At 45.6% G+C, this 21,654-nt stretch overlaps 2 protein-coding genes across 4 annotated transcripts in view; one reads left to right on the forward strand and one right to left on the reverse strand.

Annotated features, from left to right (window-relative positions):
- FNIP2 (folliculin interacting protein 2) overlaps positions 1–19,246 on the forward strand; it is a 132,879-nt gene extending 113,633 nt beyond the window's left edge. For all 3 annotated transcript variants that reach the window (XM_047751645.1, XM_047751646.1, XM_047751648.1), the window contains 3 exons: positions 9,669–9,869; positions 14,532–14,647; positions 16,512–19,246. In XM_047751645.1, the coding sequence (XP_047607601.1) occupies positions 9,669–9,869; positions 14,532–14,647; positions 16,512–16,590 (396 nt within the window). In that variant the 3' untranslated portion in view covers positions 16,591–19,246. The remainder of the gene's footprint in view (positions 1–9,668; positions 9,870–14,531; positions 14,648–16,511) is intronic.
- The window catches only part of C10H4orf45 (chromosome 10 C4orf45 homolog), a 57,791-nt gene continuing 52,938 nt past the window's right edge, over positions 16,802–21,654 (reverse strand). The window contains exons 5-7 of the mRNA XM_047798111.1: positions 18,844–18,986; positions 17,300–17,334; positions 16,802–16,890 (exon numbers count right to left, since the gene is read on the reverse strand). Coding sequence (XP_047654067.1) covers positions 16,802–16,890; positions 17,300–17,334; positions 18,844–18,986 — 267 coding nt within the window. The remainder of the gene's footprint in view (positions 16,891–17,299; positions 17,335–18,843; positions 18,987–21,654) is intronic.

A 21,654-nucleotide genomic window follows, 5' to 3' on the forward strand; every position in this document is an offset into this window, starting at 1 on the left:
CCCCCCACCCCTGCACACCCCCCCCACCATGACCACAGTCTTTAAAACAACTGCTCAACAGAATCCCCCCAAGCCTTCGGCCCGGCACCTTACACTGGGCTTCTTTGCAAACCTGGGTTTGGTTGTTTACTGTTTTACCCTCAAATAAGGGCCCATTTCTTTTAGAGACTGAAATATAGGCTCCTGGGCTAGAATGACCCCTTTTTATGTACTTTACACACACACACACACACACACACACACACACACACACACAGTCCTGCAACTCCTCTTTGGTGCGGCCATGCTGTTTGCCCTTCTGTAAGAGCCCGTCTTCTCTCTCACCCCCTTGCCTGCATACATTTGCACCCTCTGCCTCAGGCATTATTGGACCAACTGTCCCTTTTGTAGACCCCACGCCAGCACTGAGACTTCTCTGAAATAGTGCTAGGCCCCTTAGCATGTGACCCCTTGATTCTGTTCCCAGCATCTCCTGCCAGGCCTGCAGGTGCCCAGGGCAGGAAGGGGCTGCATGTGTGAAAGCCCACTGCAGGGGAAGGCACAGAATGGTGTGGAGGGGCTTGCTGGAGGAGGTGACGTCTGCAGTGGGGCTAAACAGAGAGGGTGAGAGGGGCCAGGCAGGGTGCAGTCACAGTGGGCTCTCCCAGGAGCTTCAGTCTAACCAGGCAGGGCCAGCTTTGCCCAAAGGTTCTGTCTATCTGTCTCTGTAATCACTGTCTGGAAAGTCTGGATGCTGAATGTTTAGTACCCTGGATGGTTTTAAAGACGGGAGGAAGTGTTTAAGAATGGCGTGTGATAATCAGGCTTCTTTTCTGCTCATGGCTGTGAGAATGGAGGGGTTTTTTTGTATTTGTTTTTATTTTACTTTTTAGGGCTGCACTGCGGCATATGGAGGCTCCCAGGCTAGGGGTCTAATCAGAGCTACAGCTGCTGGCCTACGCCACAGCTGCTGGCCTATGCCACAGCCACAGCAATGCCAGGTACAAGTCGCTTCTGTAACCTACACCATAGCTCATGCCAGATCCTTAACTCACTATGTGAGGCCAGGGAACCCACAACTTCACAGTTTCTAGTTGGATTTGTTTCTGCTGCACCATGATGGAAACTCCGGGACTGGAGGTTTTTAAAAACAACTGGTCAGCAATCCACACACATCTGCATCCTTGTGTGCCACCCTCAGCCATCCAGAAGTGGGTGAATTAGCCAAGGGCTGGCTTAGGTTGCTTAAATCTCTTCTCTCTCTGACTAAGCGAATCCTTGATACTGTCATTACATTGTGGTGCTCTAGCAAAACGGTGTTCTCTGGAAGATGTTTTGTTATGGAGCATCCTCTTACTCGAGTTCGGCTTAATAAACTTAAAGATCTTGCCAGAATTATCCTCTAGAGCGTGATTAGGAAATTGACATTCCTAATGTTTTAGGAATGGAAAGCCACAAATCCTATGTTTTATAATCCAAGATACTTCAGAGGAAAGGAAAAGATACAGAGAGGTTTGTCCCATTACCTGAGTCATAAATCTCCTGTTCCTATGTGTGTGAAAGGCTGCCCGTTCTGGTCTTTAAATCTGCTCTGCTGTAACCAGCATGCGGATCCTAGACTGGCTGTGAGACCAGAGGTCTGTCTGCATGGCTGTAACGTGTAACACACATGAGGGCCAGCATCTTCAAGGATTCCCAGAGAGTTCAGGATGTATATTGGGCACAGCCAGCAGTGGAAAAATGGAAAGTTTCCCAGCAGAATCGCAACAAAGATAGCTGTGTTTTCTTCTCCTTATATTATGTGGCGACTGTCGTTGACACTTGTAGAAATCCCGTCTCCCTAGGGATTTCCACTCTGCCAGAGTCCCAGGGTTTCAAAGGAGCTGGCTTGGCAGACTTGTTAACCCACAAGTCAGAGTGCTTGCATGAGTTCCCAGCTTTGATTTCTGACATGCCAGACTACTTAATAAGCTCTTGTATCCTCTGCCTCGCATTCCTCTCTCTGGAGTCCTGGGCATCAGGGGAAGATGGTGTAATGAACTCCGTCATAGTCCATGGAAGCATACATATGAGATGGAGTTGTCCTACTCCTTTTTTTTTTTTGGCCGCCCTGTAGCATATGGAGCTCCCAGGCCAGGAATCAGATCTGAGCCGCAGCTGGATCCTTAACCCACTGTGCCGGTCCAGGGATTGAATCCACATCCCAACGCTCCCAAGATGCTGCCAATCCCATTGCACCACAGCATGTTTTCCTACTCTTGAGGTAGAAATAGGTAACCATAGGAGTTCTCCCTGTGGCACAGTGGGTTAAGGATCTGACTGCAGTGGCTTGAGTCACTGTGGAAATACACATTCAATCCCTGACCCAGCTCAGTGGGTTAAAAGTATCTGGCATCTCCACAGCTGCGGCAAAGGTTGTAGCTTAGCTGGGATTCAACCCCTGACCCAGGAACTTCCATATGCCTTGGGGTCCATTAAAAAAAAAAAAAGAAGAAGAAAGAAAGAAGAAATAGGGAACCACGTGAAAGGTTAGTTATAATGCAGTTCATGGAAGAGGACTATGTTAGTAGTTGTGTGGATGACTTGATAGGAACTGGATTGAATCTAAACATAAAGGAATCTAAATAGAGTTGTTCAAGGGAGTTGGTGTGTATTAGATATTCAGCCCATGCCTTGCATTTTGTTATGTTCATTTCCAAGGCTGTGGAAGAAAAATGTGATTTCTCTCCTTGAGTTACTTATGAAATCACTGAGTAGACAAACAGATGTGAATTCAAGAGCCACTTAAGACAGTGACATTAAATGGCAGATGGGAGGCAGGAAGGCTCAGCCTGGGGTACGGGGGAAACAGGCCCCAGGCTGGGCCCTTGAGGAACTGAAACATTCAGAAGGGAGCAGGAAAGCATTCTGGCACAGCCCTAAGAGGCGGGCGGCCCCCCTTCCCAGATAAGGGGCTCCCAGAGGGCCCTGGGAGGTGAAGGTGGGTGAAGGTGGGCCCAGACAGAGGGTGGCTTCGAGTATAGAAAAGACAGGGTTGAGCCTACCTGTTGGGGAATCCAAGCCCAAGTAGTTTTTGGAGTTGGTGAGGGGGAACGGTAGTGTGGTATGTGAGGAAGTTAGAAGGTTTGGGGATCATGATGACATGGAGAAGGGGGGCTGTTGGAAAGCAGTGGAACACCTAGAAAACCCTGAAATAAGCACAATCACATTTTACAGATGGAGAAATTGAGGCCCAGTCACTGGATCCCACGGCTCATAAGTGACAGTGGTGTGGAAGCCAGTCTTCCACACGTGACTTCCACCGCATGGCTTCAGAGCCCTACCTCTGTGTTGAAATATCAGGAGTTCTCGCTGTGGTGCAGTGGGTTAAGAGTCCCACTGCAGTGGCTCAGGTTGCTGTGGAGGTGCGTGTTCCATCCCCAGCCCGGTACATAAAGGATCCAATGATGGATGAGCAGCTGCAGCTCAGATTCAATCCCTGGTCCATAACTTCCATATGTCACAGATACAGCCATACTTTTTTTTTTCTTTTTTTAGTTTCATTTTTTAAAGCAGATTTCCTGGGTCTTACTTTGATATTTTAAAGAGGAGACATTTCACACAAGTGTATGTTGGTCTAGACCTGGATTCCAGGCTGGCAGAGGAGGGAAGAAGCTTTGGAACCCTTGATGCCCCTACTAACATTCTTCTGTCATCTTCCAACCACGACATAGTTTTCCTTTTTTTGTTTGTTTTGTTTTGCTTTTTAGGGCCGCACCCACAGCATATAGAGATTCCCAGGCTAGGGGTCAAATTGGAGCTATAGCTTCTGGCCTACACTAACTCACAGCAACGCCGGACACTTAACCCACTGAGCGAGGCCAGGGATCGAACCCTCAAGCTCATAGATACTAGTTGGATTCGTTTCTTCTGTGCCACAACGGGAACTCTAACCATAAAATTTAAAAGAAAGAAAGAAAGGGAGGAAGGGAGGAGGGAATGAAGAAAGGAGAGAAAGAATAAATATCAGAACCAAGCCCTAAGGCTAGACCCAGATAGATCAGGCTTCTTACAGGAATTTGATTGTTCAGTGTTAAGCTTTAAAATGCTATTTTTATAGCATTTGTTGAAGTACTTAATTTCTCCAAAGTACTGCTCCCTGTATATTACTGTTGCTAAGCATGTGTGTACTCGTGTGTAATATTTTGTGTACGTGAACTTGATAAAATAATGAGCTTTGAAAGGCTGCCTGACAGATTTCACTATTAATTACTTCAACAGTTCAGATATGGCTAATAAGAAAAAGTAATAATAAAAAAAGAAGCATCATGCAGTTCAGGGTTTCCTTGGCTTATTTTAGTTCTCTATATGCCTTAAAAGTAGAGCCTTTAAATTTTTTTAATGTATTTTATTTTGTAAATATGGTTGGCTTACAGTATTGTGTCAGAGCCTTTTCTTAGAGGAATTTTCAGTTGAAGACAGGACAGAGGGTGTATGTGGGTCTGCCCCTGTGATAATCTACCCGTGGTCTTCTGGATCATGGAGTTCTTTAAGTTCTAGAAGCTTAGAGATTGACTAATGAGCCAAATCATAATATGTTTAAACTACCCTCTCTTTCTCTCTCTGTTTTTAAAAATTTTATGGCCATACCCGAGACATATGGAAGTTCCCCCACCAGGAATTAAATCCTAGCTGCAGCTGCAGCAAAACTGTATCCTTTAACCCACTGCACCAGGCCAGGGATCAAACCCACACTTCCATAGCAAACCGAGCCACTAGAGTGGGATTCTTAACCCACTGCACCACAGCAGGAACTCCAGAAACTGCCATCTCTTTAGTGGGATTGTGTCTCCTTTGGAAAGATACATGTCAGAAATCTCCAGATCACCAGAACTTAAGCTTCAATTCTCTGACCTTCTGGAAGTTTAGACCAGATCAGGGCTGGGCAGCCTATCACCCCTGGTGCCCCTTAAATTGTAACCAACATAATTACTGATGACATTTTTAAAATCTCTCTCCATTATTCATTTCTTTTTCTTGCCTATTTGTGTTTCCCTCTATTTTCATCTGCCATTAAAAAGTGTTTACTATAAGTGGGTAATTACTCAGTAGAGTGTTTTCAGTTTTTTTGTTTGTTTTGTTTTTCTTTTTACGGCTACACCTGTGGTACATGGACGTTGCTGGTCAAGGGGTTGAATCAGAGCTGCAGTTGTGACCTGCGCCACAGCCATAGCAATCCCAGATCTAAGCCACATCTGTGACCTGTGCCACAGCTTGCAGCAATGCCAGATCCTTAACCCAATGAGCAAGGCCAGGGATCGAACCCACATCCTCATGGATACTATGTCAGGTTCTTAACCTGAGGAGTCACAATGGGAACTCCTCAAGAGTGTGGTTAGATGGACACAGTTGGGGGTGCCCCATGGATGTATTCATGGAATTCTGTGCTGGATGTTTAGTGGCCCGAAAAGGTATAATTTTTTTTTGGTTCACTTCTGAAAATGTTCTGTGGTCCTTCATGCTCCTGGAGCCTGTGTACATAACAGTCAGGAATGCCTCACCCTGTTCTGGGTAGCAGGGTGTTTGCAGCTGTGTCACTGCTGTGCTTAGCCTATTTCTTTTTAAGTTAGTCGAGGACCCAGTCCTGCTCAGGACTAAGGATCCAGGGCGAGAAGTTTCAGCCCTTCCTTCAGGCAATGGGCCCCTCTCCATTTGTCCCAACTCTTAGCACCTCCCCCAACCCCTTTAGTCTTTACTCAGGTTTCCACCAGTGACTTAAAAATGGCTTGTGCTCTTTTTTTTTCCCTTTTATGTTTCTCTGACCCATTTAGTTTTTCCTTTTTCCCATTGTAGTTCAGCAGCCTAAGAGCCCATCATGGTGTCTATTGAGGATGCAGGTTCGACCCCCTGGCCTCACTCAGTGGGTAAGGATCTAGTGTTGCCGCAACCTGCGGAGTAGGTCATAGATACAGCTCGGATCCGGAGTTGCCATAGCTGAGGTGTAGGCCAGCAGCTACAGCTCCCATTCAACCCCCTAGCCCAAAACTTCCATATGCCACAGGTGTGGCCCTAAAAAAGAAAAAAAGGTAATTGAGCCAATTCCTCAGTTCCTTCTCCGTTGTTCCTGGGTCTGGATCCACAACCCTCAGGGGTAACTGGTATCTTATTATAACCTTCCATCCGTCACCTCCCCAGGGAGCCTCACTGTCCTCATGCCAGCAGCTCCCTTCCAAAAATAGAGTTCTGTGTGGTGGGACATGTAATCTATAGTCTGTGCTTCCCTACCACTATGATGGGGAAACTGTTCAGGAAATTGAGTTGAATTGGAAATGAAGGCCCAAATTATCTATTGCCTAATGGTCAAAAAAAAAAAAAAAGCTGGATTTTTACACCAAGCATTCTTAGCCTCTGGGCCCCCTGCTCGCAGGACATTTTTGGTAAGAAACATCTACCTGGCCTGGTCATGTCACCTTGACAGAGGCAGGTGATTGGAATCCAGCTGAAGGAGGTTGGCAGACATTCCACTCATCATCTACATGTGGACAGACCTTTAGATCACATAAATGCTTTCAGGATGGAAGCCCCTTGGAGGAGAGGCTTTAGTATAGATCCGTTATGTGTTACCTAAAACACTGTGAATTTCTGATAGGCACAAAAAGCCTTGAAGGAAATTGAGCTCAAAGTACAAATCTTTTTTTGGGGGTAGGGGTCCTTTTTAGGTCATACCCTCAGCATATGGAGGTTCGTAGGCTAGGGGTTGAATCGGAGCTGTAGCTGCTGGCTTACGCCACAGCCACAGTAATCCAGGATCCAAGCTGCAAGTGCAACCTACACCACAGCTCATGACAATGCCAGATCCTTAACCCATTGAGTGAGGCCAGGGATTGAACCTGCGTCCTCATGAATACTAGTCTGATTCATTTTTGCTGAGCCATGACAGGAACTCCCAAAGTACAGATCTTTTAAATGTCCACATTTCCTTTTCTTTGCTCATAAGGACCAGATACATTGATGGTGAGCCATTTTCATTTTGCTGTGAATTCAGGACACATGGGCAAGAACTTGCAGGAACTTGTAAAGGGAAGTCATTGCAGCCCCGTCTTTGCTTTCAATTTTGGAGGGTGTGTATGTGTCTGCATAAGGAGGGTAGGAGTGAGGGGTCCAAAAACCTTTTGGGGACAATGAAATTTGGGGTCATTATGTGTATGAGCATCCATACTATTTGGTTAACAAGTCTAAGAAAGTGAGACCCATCCTTGGGAAACTGGGCTTCATTAATTCAAGAATCTGCTTTGTTATATTATTTTATTTCTCATGTTTAAGATTATTTGAGGAGTTTCCATTGTGGCTCAGCCACTTATAGACCCAGCATTGTCTCTGTGAGGATTTGGGTTTGATCCCTTACCTCAATCAGTGGGTTAAGTATCCTAGGTTGCCACAAGTTCGCAGCTCCAATTCAACTCCTGGCCCAGGAATTTCCATCTGCTGCAGGTGCAGCCATAGAAAGATTTAAAAAAAAAAAAAAAAAAAAGGATTATTTGAACAAATGCTTAAATATTGGCCCAGTCAGCTTTGTCTGATTTGCTATTTGCTATTCTTTTCAATAGGAAAAAAAAAAAAGTACATTTTTTAAGGTTGCACCCAAGGTATATGGAAGTTTCCAGGCTAGGGGTTGAGTCTGAGCTGCAGTTGCCAGCCTACATACAATACAGCCTCAGCAACACCAGATCTGAGCCGAGTACGTGACCTACACCACAGCTCACGGCAACACTGGATCTTTAATCCACTGATCGAGGCCAGGGATCGAACCTCCATCCTCATGGATGCTAGTCAGATTTGTTTCTGCTGCACCACAATGGGAACTCCCAACTTGTGTTCATTTAAATGGAGGGAAAGTAGGGATTCTTAAAAATGGTAAGAAGGCTGAAGAACTAGGCTTGGGGTAGGTGGGAAACAAGGCACCTCCGAGTTGCTCTCTGGGTAGGAACACGGTGGCCCTGAGCGTCCTTGGCTCCCTGCTTTAGGGAGGAAGCATCTGACTGGCCCTGGTACCTCCCAAGACTCAGGGAGGGTGGGCCCTGCAGGATTTAGCCAGGAAAGTTCATTGTCCAAGGGGAAATGAGGAGGAAGTTAACAGGAGGAAGTTAGGCCTGGCAGCCAAAGTGGCAAAAGGCACCAGGGCAGCGGCAGGGACAGAATGACCCGTGGAAGCCAGGCATGTTTTCCTTTGGTGACTGAGGTCAGGAAGCTGTGCCCGTGCATGCTGGCCATGAGGGGCGTCTGTCTGTATACCTGCCCACACCCACTTCTCTTAGCTTGGGGCCAGGAGGGCTTTTGTGCTATCGATTTTGGCACACATGGGACACCAAGCCTGTGTCAAAGGAGTTGGTGGGGAAGTGCTTGTACTTTGATCAGTTTCAAGGAATTTGGTTGCTTTAGGCCCTTGCCTTGACTGTGTCAGCTTTTACCCTATTGCCCTGGGGCACTGTTTACTGGTTAACATGCTCTGTCCACCACTGCCCAGTTACCAAGGAGCTTGTGTTCAAGCATGTTTGTCAGTGGCCACACTCGCACCCTCTGGCCTCGGCTCGATCAGTCACTCCCTGGCCCCGTCTGGTTTCAGTCAGTTGTCAGAGTTGCTGATGCAGGTAGCGCAGTTACTGAACCAACATTGCTTAGTGGTTGAAGCACCATATCTTTCAGGGGACATTCCTTTTCCCCACCAGACCTCCTTCTTGGAATGATGGCAGTAGAATCCTTCACCCTCTTCTGAGTCTCCACTTTAAAAGGCAACTGCAGGAGTTCCCCTTGTGGCTCAGCAAGTTAAGGACCTGACATAGTACCCATGAGGAGGCAGGTTGTATCCCTGGCCTCCCTCAGTGAGATAAGGATCCCGAGTTGCAGTGAGCTGCAGTGTAGGTCATAGATGCAGCTCAGATCCGGTGTTGCTGTGGTGTAGGTTGAAGCTCTGATTTGACTCCTGGCCCAGAAATTTCCTCATGTCCCAGGTGCAGCCCCCCCCCCCCCAAAAAAAAGTCAAGTGCAGTCTTCCAGAAGCACATGGGCTTTAATGTCCTGGGATGGAGAGAAATGGTGTGTCTTTTTACTTACCTGTGAACATTTGACATGTATAGTGTGCCTTCTGGATGGAAGAACACAATCATGATTGCAATTTTATCCAGTTAATTTTTTTTTTTTTTTGGCTGTGTCATAGCATATTGAAGTTCCCGGGTCAGGGATCAAACTTGCACCCCAGCAGTAATCACAGCTACAGCAGTGACATTGCCAGATCTTTAACCCACTGAGCCACCCTGGAACTCCTCTGAGTTAATTTTTAAATAGCTTTACATCATCCACACTTTTGTTACCATATCAGATACTTGAAGCCAGTCTGGATCTCAGTTTCTTTTAAATTCGTTTCTTATTTGTTTGTTTACTGAATGGGATTATGTAGACATTTTTTTCTTGGTTTATCTGAAAGACTTATTTTATATCAAAAATAAAAACATCATTAGAAAAAAATTAAAAAATAAATAGCAATGTTGTGACACTCCTGGCTGAGCCCACTGGGCACCTCTCGGTTCCTGTAGCCCCCAGGTCGCCCTGTCCACCCTCGGTCTGATGCTGCCAGAGATTTCTGGTTGCTCTGAGCATCACCAGAAGTGTGCTGAGAAGCGTGGTGAGGAACTGACCCTATGCTTCCCTTGCAGCACCCCGTGCTCGATGAACCTATTGCCGAGGCAGTCTGCATCATCGCAGACACGGATAAGTGGAGTGTCCAGGTGGCCACAAGTCAGAGGAAGGCAGTAGACAGCACGAAACTCGGCCAGGATGTCCTGGTCTCGAGTCAGGTGTCCAGTCTACTCCAGTCCATCCTGCAGCTGCACAAACTTCACCTCCCTGCCGATTTTGTAAGTCTGTCTTCTCCTGTCATCAAAGAAATAGAGCTAAAAACACTTTCAGTCGTATTATTTTTAATGTAACTGATTGATAGCCCAAGTAAAACTGGAGCAGGTGACACAGAGCCAGCACGGGCTAGATTCAGCAACAGCTGCCCTTCTGTGAGGCAAAGAGCATAGAGTGAACAGGTTGCAGGGAGAAGTAGGTGAGTTACAGGGGTCAAGCATGAAGGGAAATTTAAAATCCTCCTTTGGGAAAACTCCTGGGTTTTCTATTTATCAGATCAATACCAAGCAAGCCAGTTTCCAAAGGGACTGGAGTTCTGTCTATTCAGGGACCACCCTCATAGGGTTGTTCTGGATAAAATAGAAGATTGTGTAAATGTTGAAGCTCCATAATCCATAAGGGTTGGTGTCAGTTGTTTGAATAGGATTTTTTTTTTTCTTTTTATCTTTTTAGGGCCTCACCCACAGCATATGGAGGTTCCCAGGCTAGGGGTTGGATCAGAGCTATATCTGCCACTCTCTACCACAGCCACAGCAATGCCAAATCCGAGCCTCATCTGTGACCTACACTGCAGCTCACAGCAATGCTGGATCCTTAATCCACTGAGTGAGGCCAGGGATCGAACCTGTATACCAGTTGGGTTTGTTACTGCTGAGCCATGACGGGAACTCCTCGAATGGGATTTTAAAATTACTTCGATAACCTTACATTAAATACAGACAGCCGTTCTCCCCGGGTTCCCAGGATAGTGTGTGTGTGAAGAAAGATGGAGGCAGTATATTTAGAGAGAGAGGGAGAGTTCTAAAGCAGAAGCGGTGCTGAGGGTCAATTCATGCGGGAGGAGCTCCCTGGCCAGTGGAGATGCAGCTGGGTGAGCAGCCGCCTCCGGCCCTTCCTCTCCACTCTGCCCTCAGCCCCAACCCAGACAGCTCACAGCTCCCTTCCGGCCTCACAGAAAATACAGAGCTGTTAACCACCAAGCGGGGAGGTGCATGTGAATTACCTCACCCATTGCTGGCAGAGAAGTGAGTCCTTGGGACCGAATCTGCAATTGCACCACATTACTCAGAAGGTCAAGGCTACTTTGTCCTCAAAGAGGGAGCTTCCAAACATTGTCCTGCTATCACCCGAGGTGGCCCAGGGCATCCCGGGACGTCTCTGGGGTCACGTCCAGGCTTTGTGATTGATTTGCTGGGTGATGGTGGACAGTCTGAGCCTCCGGGGACCTCACCTTTGTTGTCTGTAAGGTTAAGGTGGCACCTGTTCAACATGGGGGAATCCTCTGAGGTGCTGCCGTCCGAACTCCGGCCAAGATGAGGCACCTTGGCAGCCAGGAGGGCCTTGGCCAGGGCATGGGCTTCCAAGTCCTGCAGCCTGAATTCAGGTCCAGGCCCCACTGCTTCCTGGCCAAGTGCCTTGTCAGGGTCAAAGCTGGGAAACCGCAGGAGCTACCTCCTGAGATTATGAAAATCAAGTGAGATAATTCAGGTCAAGTGCTTAGAGCAGTGTTGGATGTTATAAACACTCAAGAAAAGCTCCTATTAGTATAATAATAATAATTAGTTTTATGAAACGGTATTCATGGCTGTAAAGATAGATACCACCTTTTCACTGAAACCTTTATTCGGCTTTAAACCACAGGACACCTGTCCCGGGGGTAACACAAGAGGCACCTGTGGATTATTAGGGCTTTATTTCTCTTCTACATTTATAGACAGTTTTTCTTTCTAGTAGCACCTGGCATCATGCTGGTTTAGAGGTGGGAATCTCCTTTTCTGTAAGGGAAGAAAGATATATTTGATTTTATAGCTTTTTACCTGTTATAAGTATTTACCAGACTTTTATCTTTTATTCTGTAATACATATTTCTTGTAACATTTTGTTGTGTTTTTTGTTTTTTTTAAAGCCATACCTGTGGCATATGGAAATTCCCAGACTTGGGGTCAGATTGAAGCTGCAGCTGCTGGCCTACGCTACAACCACAGCAACACTGGATCCAAGCCGCATCTGTGACCTACACCACAGCTTGCATCAATGCCGGATCCTTAACCCGCTGAGTCCAGGGATCAAACCTGGATCCTCACGGACACTCCTCTCGTTGTATTTGACACCTTAGTTATCCCAGCAAGAAATTGCCAGAGTTAATTCTTTGTACTTCATTTGGACATAAGTTATGTTTAACCACTTAGTAATATGAATGACTTAGATAACCTGAAAAAAATCAAGATCAAAGAAAACTTCATCTGTCATTTAAAATTCTCCTTAAAAATCACTCCAATGAAACACAGGATTAAACGTCTGTTAGTACCTCAGTACCAAAAGAGAAAGTAGCTATTTAAAATTCAGAAGTTAAAAGTGAAGAAATTCATCTCAGAAAGGGGAGAGAGGGAATCCAAAGACAGTTTAATTTTGTAATCAGACTTTAAAAAAAATGTGTATAAATGCTTTGACTTCAAGTTTCCTGTACAGTCCATGTAAACCAGTGTTGCTTTGGGGTTTTTTTGTTGTTGTATGTTTGTTTTTGTCTTTTTGCCTTTTCTAGGGCCGCTCCTGCAGCATATGGAGGTTCCAAGGCTAGGGGTCTAATCAGAGCTGCAGCCACTGGCCTACGCCAGAGCCACAGCAATGCCAGATCCAAGCCTCGTCTGTGACCTACACCACGGCTCATGGCAATGCTGGATCCTTAACCCACTGATCGAGGCCAGGGATCGAACCCGCAACCTCATGGTTCCTAGTCGGATTCGTTAACCACTGAGCCACGATGGGATCTCCAAACCAGTGTTGCTTTTATTTCCACTTTGCAACACACATAGTCCTGGGGATGATGAAACCACTGTAAATTAACTATTTTAAAATGTAAAGGGTTCAATGTAATGTGAATGTTCTTGCTAATATTTTATGACACTCTTACTAAAACTTTGTATTTCCTTCATAAGGAACTGAAGCTTAACAAGAGATCTTTCACCACTTAACTCTGTTTACTTGGGGGAACATCTTCATCAGAATTGCTGAAATCCTCTGGGCTTTGATTATTACTCTTAACACATTCACAAGTTGTGTTTCACTCCCCCCAACATGGTGCATTTAAGATTTTAAGTCCATGAAAAATGGAAAAGACTGCATCTCTAAGGGGTGCTTTTTTCCATATCACCACTCGGCCCAGATGGTCACCATCAACATTTTCAAATGCATCAGCTAATCTTTACCTGAAAAATAGGCATAATGGGCTATGAAAATCATGTCTGATGGAATTACCCTTGGCAGAGCCATCAGGTGACTTCCTGAAGGTGGCTGGATAGTTCTGCCTGCCAAATCAACAGCATTTGCCTCTGGTGCAAGACACAGATGGTGGCTGTTCTCTCAGAAATGAAGTTGGACACAACTCCAAGGGTAGTGATGTCCTGAAAATAATTGCCCTTTCTTTACTGTTACTAGAGACCTAGTTAAAATACACTCTTGAGAAAGAAAAAGAGTTCAGAATAAAATTGTCCCAGCCATTCTTCTGGGAATGCACTGCACCAAAATACCCTGAGATACAGGAAAATGGCAACAAAGATGCTCTTTGCAAAATTGTGTCATAACAGAAATGCAGATAGTTATATGGTTAAGTAAAGGTACATTCTGAAAAATTATATAGTCATAAAATTACATTGATAAAGAATTTTTAGGGAGTTCCCATTGTGGTGCAGCAGAAACAAATCCAACTAGTATCCAAGGGGTTGCAGTTTTGATCCCTGGCCTTGCTCAGTGGGCCAGCGATCCAGCATTGCCGTGAGCTGTGGTGTATGTCACAGACACATCTAAGATCCCAAGTGGCTGTGGCTGTGGTACAGCTCTGATTTGACCCCTAGCCTGGGACCCTCCATATGCCGCAAGTGTGGCCCTAAAAAAAAAAAAAAAAAAAAAAAGCAAAAAAGAGAATTTTTAATAACACGAGGAAGGTATTATTAGAAAGTTTTCTGAAAGCAGGAAATAATTGTACTTATGGAATGATTTTGACTGTATAAAAATGCCTTTTAAAAAAGACTAGAAGGTATGTATATGAAGATCATAACAGTCTTTGGAAAAATTAAACTGTATTGTTTTACAGAAGCCTATTTTTTTTTTTTTTTGGTCACGACCATGGCATGTGGAGGTTCCTGGGCCAGGGATCAAATCTGTAGCACAGTGACACGAGCCACAGCAGTGACAACGCCATATCTTTAACCTGCTGAGCCTCTAGGGAAGTTCACAAAAACCTATTCTTATCCCTACTAGTGGTAGAGTGAGTTTGAGATGCCTTGTGGTTGTTTTTGTTTTCTGGGTTTTTTTGTCTTTTTTTAGAGTTACACCCATGGCATATGGAAGGCTAGGGGTCAAATCAGAGCTGCAGCTGCTGACCTATACCATAGCCACAATAACGCAGGATCCGAGCCTCATCTGCCACCTACACCACAGCTCACAGCAACGCTGGATCCTTACCCACTAAGTGAAGCCAGGATCAAACCCAAATCCTCATGGATACTAGTTGGATTCGTTTCTGCTGAGCCACAATGGGAATTCCGCCTTGTGTATTTTTAAAGTATATTTTAAAGAAATGAGATTATAGTTGTGTACTTAGCAATGGATTAAGGGAGTTCCAGCTGTTAAAACACTGGCCCTCACTGTGAATGTGGTTGGCTTTGCAGTGCATCATGCATCTTGAAGACAGACTGCAGGAGATGTACCTTAAGAGTAAGATGCTGTCTGAATATCTCCGTGGACACACACGTGTCCATGTGAAGGAATTAAGTGTCGTGTTGGGGTGAGTTCTTTGAAGTGCCTCCATTTCTCCCTGTGACAGGGCTGTCCCTAGCACTGTGTTCACGGACCCTAAACTGCCTCCATTTCTCCCTGTGACAGGGCTGTCCCTAGCACTGTGTTCACGGACCCTAAACCAACAGGCCCCAGAGCCTGCAGCTCCCCAGTGAACAGCGCATTTCTGGGATCTGACACCAGAGTTTCACACCCAGAAACAAACACAGCCCTTTCAGCGAGTGGTCCTGTGTCAGTCTTCCCCTGACTATTTTATCCTCTAAAATGAAAGATAGCATCCTCCTCCATCTGCCTGGTTCTAGTCACCCAGCAAGATGTGGAAGTCATGAGCTGTATGTAGACAGGCAGCTGAAGATGTGTTTTCCCTGCTTTTTCTGGAGGAGGCAGGCAAGGCCCATCGCTCAGGTGTGGGGGTCCACCTGCATTTCTTGGGGTAATTGCCCTCCTCCCTCCCATCCAAGCCCATCAGAAGAGGGGGCGTGTGTATCACAGTGACCATGTCTCCCAGAGGGTGGGTCTCTGCCCTAACCTTTCTGGGAGAAGAAATTCTGACTTGTGTTTCACCCTCTGTGTAACTTTTCCTCTGAGGGGTAACAATAAGACATTGTGTCACGGGGCATTGTTCCCCTTCCTTCCCTGTGACAATGGTGCCCCAGTTGGTGGCAAGAAAATACTGTGTATAAAACAATCCCAAAATTCTCTATTAATACTGCCAATCAGAGTATTATTTCAAGACTCAGGCCTTTGCATTCATGTCAGACTTTTCACTTTTCATGGCCAGGATATGACTTAATGGTATTGTTGCTTCTTAATAGTTTCCTGTCATACAGTTGTGGGTTTTTTTGTTTTATTTTGTTTTGTTTTGGTTTTTTACATTCTTCATTTTGAAACCACTCTCCCCTTTTGAGGCGTTTACTTGCCGAGTATGGCCTGGTGGTAGTTTTACCTCAGTCTCTGTTTTGATCTCTTCAGCAGCTTCACACTACAGTTCTGGCTTGTGGGTTCCCAAGGCCTATGTGCAGCTTCCATTTCTAGGACACTTGCCCGGCCCCTGGCTGCAGGCTGCCCAGCATCACCAGCAGAGGGATCCTGTAGGTGGCTTTACTTCCAGCCACCCCTCCTCACCCTCCACGCCTTGTTAGTGGGGGGTCCTGTCCAGACTCTCCTTAGCCCTATTACCCTCAGTCAGGCCAGCAGCACTGCTGGTGCTGGAAATTTCCAGTCTGCTCTGAAATGTGATCTGTAGGGAGCATTGCCGGAGAAAGCATGGAAAACTCCAGGAGGTCATGCCAGCTGCCTTTTTCAGTTTTATTTTTAATTTCTAGTTTCTGGAGTTCAAGGGAAAGCATTAGGATGTACTTCATGGACCAAATGCCCTGATCTTTCAGGACTCTTGGCAGCACGATGCGTGGGCCCATCTGTATCCCCTGTATTAAGGAGCAGCCCAAGGCACATCCACTGAACCATTCGCACCTGCAAGCATCACCTGCTTGAAAGTGTCATGTTGGGCACACATGCTCAGTGAGGTTCTTGCTTGTGTGCGTGGTTGATGAAACCCCCAAGGGTCTGGAAAACATTGCCACTGTCCCAGGTTCCAGGGGAATAACTGAGCCCAGTGCAGAGTCAGGAATGCTGGCAGGGTTGGGGGCGCAGGGGCGGTGAGGGGTGCGGGACGAGGAGGTGTGCAAAAGGTGGCAGGATGCAGGAAGGGGTCCTGGAGCCATCCCTGCACACAGCGGTGCAGTGCTTCCATCAGCTGTGAGCGCGCACCAGGCGGGCTTGGAATCTGGCAGCGGTACCTTCCTGTAAATCTGCTGCTTGAAAATAACTTTCTCTCCTTTCCCCATGTTCAGGATCGAGTCCAACGACCTGCCTCTGCTGACAGCCGTCGCCAGCACTCACTCTCCTTACGTGGCCCAAATACTGTTATAAGCTAACACTCAGGACAGCTCTTCCTCGGAGGAAGTAAAACCTGATGCTCAGCTGAAGGAGGGAGAGGGCAGACCCCCTGGGACGATGCAGTGTGAGCAGAGCAGAGCAGCGGAAGCGATCATTCCAGTTCTGGGCTGTGTCTGTTGTGTCGCTGTCCAGGGGTGCCTGTTGGAAGACTATGGTTTACTGTCCTGAGCACATCAGGCCTCTGTCACCCTGGAGTCAGCAGGGGGCAGCCTTCCAGCTTCTTGCAGAGGAAGCAGAACCCTGCGTGGATGCCCAGCTGGGGGTCTAGATAGCCTGTGTTTGGACACAGCGGTGACAAGCGGCCTCAGAGCAGGGCTGAACTACGCACATACCATTCCAATAGGAATTGTTTCACAGTTAAGCACGAGCTCTCCAAACTGGAGAAAGCTATCCCGCTATCCTGAGGAACTGGCCAGGGCAGGGACCCTGGACACCAGGTACAGGGGTGGAGTGAAGACAGCGCAGGTGCCATCTTCAGCTCCGGTGGCTTTGGTGTCACCGTCTAATGTAAAACATAGGTGGCCTGGCTGGGAGGCCAGTCTTCTCTGAGTTTACCTTGTTTGACTGCAGGCCCCGGCAGGCTAAGGGTGGATTGTTGGTGCAATAAACCCAAGAATCAATGTAGCATTTGGATCCCATCAAGGTGAGGTCTGTGGCAGCCACAGGCACCACCTGACCCCACGTGGCTGGTCCCGATGCTTCAGGGCTTTCAGCAGCCTTTTCACGAGAGGCCATTTACCAAAGTTATTTGTATAAGCTCAAGAGAGTTTCTGTTGCTAAATTCTTCCAGCTGAGGTTACCCCCTTCCTATAATATTTAATACAAATGACTGTTTAGACTTTAAAAGGCACAGCTATCCAGGTGGGGAAGAAAACCTGCCACCATTCAGGACAAGTCATGAAAGTAATTAGTTTGAACGTTCATAAACAATTCATAGATGACCTAAATTTTTACATTATCATTTCTGTCTCTTCCAATCCCAATGTTCTTTTCAAAACACCTTTCCAGAAATTGACCCATAGTATAAAACCTGCCAAAATGAAGAATTGTTTGTTTTTTAGCATCATTTGCTTTCTTTAAAAAAACAAAAACAAGCAAGCAAGAACTTGATTTTATGTTGACATAAAAGAAACTTGAATTTATTGACCAACCATGAAGCAGACAATATATTGACATCCAGGGTAAAGGAAAAGACTTTTTGATAAATGGATCATTAAAAGGCAGGAGCTGACCTCGTACAGAAAACAGCATCCTACAGGTCTTGATAGTTCACTATATAACCAGGCGCTGATTTCCTCCACTCCTTTATGAATTGATTCCGGCCCTTTCCATGTAGTCTTTGCACCTAAGAATATGAAACGACTTCCCTTTCAAGATTTAGAATGACTTCAGATTTTCTAGTTGAGAAAATCCTCATCCCAAACATCAGGTTACATAAGGCTATGTCTGTAATTCTTTTACAAGTGCAAGTTAGTTATTTGTTTGAAAGTGCAGAGCAGCAGAACCCATGGAGAAGAAAAGGTGTGTTATTCCTTTTTTTTTTTTTTTCTTAATGGCCCCACCTGCGGCATATGGAAGTTCCCAGGCCAGGTGGTCGAATCCGAGCCATGGCTGCAACCTACACCACAGTTGTGGCAAAGCGAGATCCTTAACCCACTGCACCACAGCAGGAACTCTGGCTGTGTTATTTGTTAAGAAAGATTCTTAGGAATAGAACTGCTGCCTCCCCCTGTTATTTACCATGTGAAATGGAGATGGGTGCATTGAGGCTCTTCTTTTAAGGTCTTTAATTTGTACTTTTCTGTCTTTTAACAAAATTAACATTGTCCGTTTGTCTGTGTCTTTCTGTTTGCTCTTGCCCAACACCTAAGATTGGTGTTTGGAGTCCCCGGTTCTGTGACACCATTGCTGTTGTCCTGTTCACGGGGAGCGGACCTCACCTGCGGCTGCACTCGTCCCTCAGTCATGTTCCATTGCGTGTGACCCTGTTGTGACAAGTGACGTCACAGCGTCCCCTCTTGCACCAGTTTCAAGCATTCCCCCATCTCTGGTTCCTTGTCCTTGTTTACACATTCTGGGCACTTTCCTTCATCTGCCACCTTCCAGAGTTTGTAGAAAATGAGATATAAAATCAGTTCTTTTCTTGTGGGCACATAGTGGCCTGTTGAAAATTAGACCCAAACCGGGGGACGTTGAGCTTTATGTGGCCAATCCTGAACTCTGTACCTGAAAGACTGGGCCTCAAAGTGGGAGGAGACTGGCTCTGCCTCGTCACCTGCTGTCCCAGGCTCCCCTGGAAGGGGGCCACCTGGGGATGCCGCCTCTGTGACCTCAGGACCCCGGGCAGCCCCAGTCCTCCCGGCTGCTGCCTGCACCACAGACCAGGAATGTCACTGCTCTTCTATAACCCTCCTCTGAAGAACACTCCTGTGTTCCTTCCGCTAAACTCAGCATCTTCCCCAAAGCGGGAACGCAAAGGATCTCACGGGTCACTTCGGGATGTACCCTCGCACACCAGACCCCACCCAGGCGGTGGCTTCGTTTGGTCTCAGCCCAAGAGGCAAAAAGGGACCCGCCCCTCAGCCCAGGCCCACCTCAAGGAAAAAATAAACATGAAAAAAAAAAAAAAGTAAAAACAGAGAAAACTACCTCAGTCGACAGGATTCCATCTTTAGGGTTTCTTCAGCTTTGAAGTCTTACCTGTTGAGTGTACCTTGTGTAGCACCTTGCTTTTCTGAGCAAGCTGGAAGGAGGCACAACCAGGCAGGTGTGTGTCTGAGTTACTCTGATAGGCCTCCCTCCAGAACGTCGCATTGGATTTTGCATAGATCGCCAAGTGATATGAATGTAAAGAGAGTTGTGTACGTTGAGGCGTAATGAAAATGTAAAATGCAGCTTCCATACTTGTGCATAATTCCAAAGTATTTTATTTTTTATCAGTGTTAAATAGCTTTTTGTACAGGCTTCAATCCATTTTCCTCAAGTGTGCTGTTTTTTAATGAACGCAACTTTCAACTTTTCACATCCCATGGAACTGCTGTTTACGCGTCGCAACTTTTTAAAACTTAACCATATTTTTCAAAATTAACTTTGTTTTGGAGGGAGGAGAATCCCCGCCTGCTGAATGATATTAAACTGTTGTTTAGGCCCTTCTGATTAGGTCCTGAGATTTTATAAAATTCAGTCTGTAACTAGAGTTGGTTGTACATAAAGAATATACAGTAACCTCACAGTTCTTTTAAATTTATGGATTTTTCCACTAATATGAACTTTTGAAGGTATTTTGTTTGTGCATACCATTAAATCCAAAAAGTCTTTAGCTTCTTGGTAAATGTGAACCCTTTGTTTTCTATTGTGCTTTGGGGAAGGGACCTTTTAATATAATATTTACTTAAATCAAGCAGCCCCTTCTGAATGTTCATTTTTAAATGTCAGCATTTGGTGAACCGTATATCTTGGAAGCAAGATTACATATGCTTAAATTTAAGTGGTGTTTAAAATAGGAGAAAATTCTGGGACTGATTCGTTATTATTAAAACTCCATTAATGCAATTGGTAAGACATTCTATTTTTGATCACTTAAATAGATTTCCATGTCAGTGTATGGACATTTTTTCTTAAAACTCGTTCACATATTATTTTGATCCATTTTTCTGTGGCATTTGGTGCAATAAACCTTTGAATTTATCTCCAACATTTTCCTGGTGCTGCGTATGATTTGTTTGTTAGATTTCATCAGACTAGAGGTCTCGTTTCCAGGGATTCTTGCTGAAATAAGTTCACTGTCTATGTCAGTGATTTTCTTTTTTCTTTTTATGGCTGCTGTACCTGCAGCATATGGAAGTTCCTGCTCCAAGGGTCAAATCTGAGCTGCAGCTGAGGCCTACCCACAGCCACAGCAACACTAGATCCAAGCCACATCTGTGACCTATGTCACAGCTTTTGGCAACACTGGGTTCTTAACCCACTAAGTGAGGTCAGGGATGGAACTCACATCCTCATGGACACAGGGTCATGTTGGGTTCTTAACCTGCTGAGCCACAGCAGGAACTCCCTATGTCAGTGATTTTTCAACAGCGGTGCTTGGGAAACAGCACTTTTTGGTTGTCAGGGTGGTAAGTGAGGACTGAGGGTAAAGAAAAGGTACTCCTACTGAAGGTAGGAGAAGGTCTATAATGTGTGGGAACCCCCCCCCAATGGAATGAGGAACTGTCCTGCCTCCTGTGTGACTTTTAAATATCCTGCTGATATTCATCTCGGGGGAAAGACCTATTTAGAATGATCTAAGCTGATAATTGAATTCTGCCTTGCATAAAAGCACAATTCATTTCTCTCATGATCTTATCATGGGCTGAATTTTCTAGGAATGCCACTGTTGTATAAACTGGGGCAAGATTTTGCTTCATAAGGTTTAGAATTTTTAAAAAAATGACCTATTTGGAAAACCATATTACCAATAGCTGTGGCATTCATGGAGTTTGAGTCCAGTCTGTCTGTAGGATCTCCACTTATAGATGTTGCCTTCACGGAGATGCCATACAGAAGTAGGCATCTGCTTAGTTCATTATATTTCCCTCCCCCACCCCCCTTTTTTTTTTTTTTTTTGTCTTGTAGGGCCACACCCACAGCATATGGAGGTTCCCAGGCTAGGGGTCTAATCAGAGCTGTAGCTGCTGGCCTATACCACACCCACAGCAATGCCAGATCTGAGCCGCATCTGCGACCTACACCACAGCTCACGGCCTACTGAACGAGGCCAAGGATCTAACCCACAACCTCATGGTTCCTAGTCGGATTCGTTAACCACTGAGCCATGACAGGAACTCCTATATTTTCTGTTCTAATCTGCTAGTGCCCCAATGTCTACATATTAAAATATATATTAATATAAGTTTTAATATAGTACAACTAGGGCATTATATTGGTTTGTTATAAACTATAGGTGGAAGTAGGTTATTTTATGAATTTTGTTTCAGGAAAATAAAGGGCATTACAAAATAGCTTCCATGAAATGTGTCACTGATACATAACGGCCTC

The sequence above is a fragment of the Phacochoerus africanus genome, chromosome 10, assembly GCF_016906955.1.
Source record: "Phacochoerus africanus isolate WHEZ1 chromosome 10, ROS_Pafr_v1, whole genome shotgun sequence".
NCBI lineage: Eukaryota > Metazoa > Chordata > Mammalia > Artiodactyla > Suidae > Phacochoerus > Phacochoerus africanus.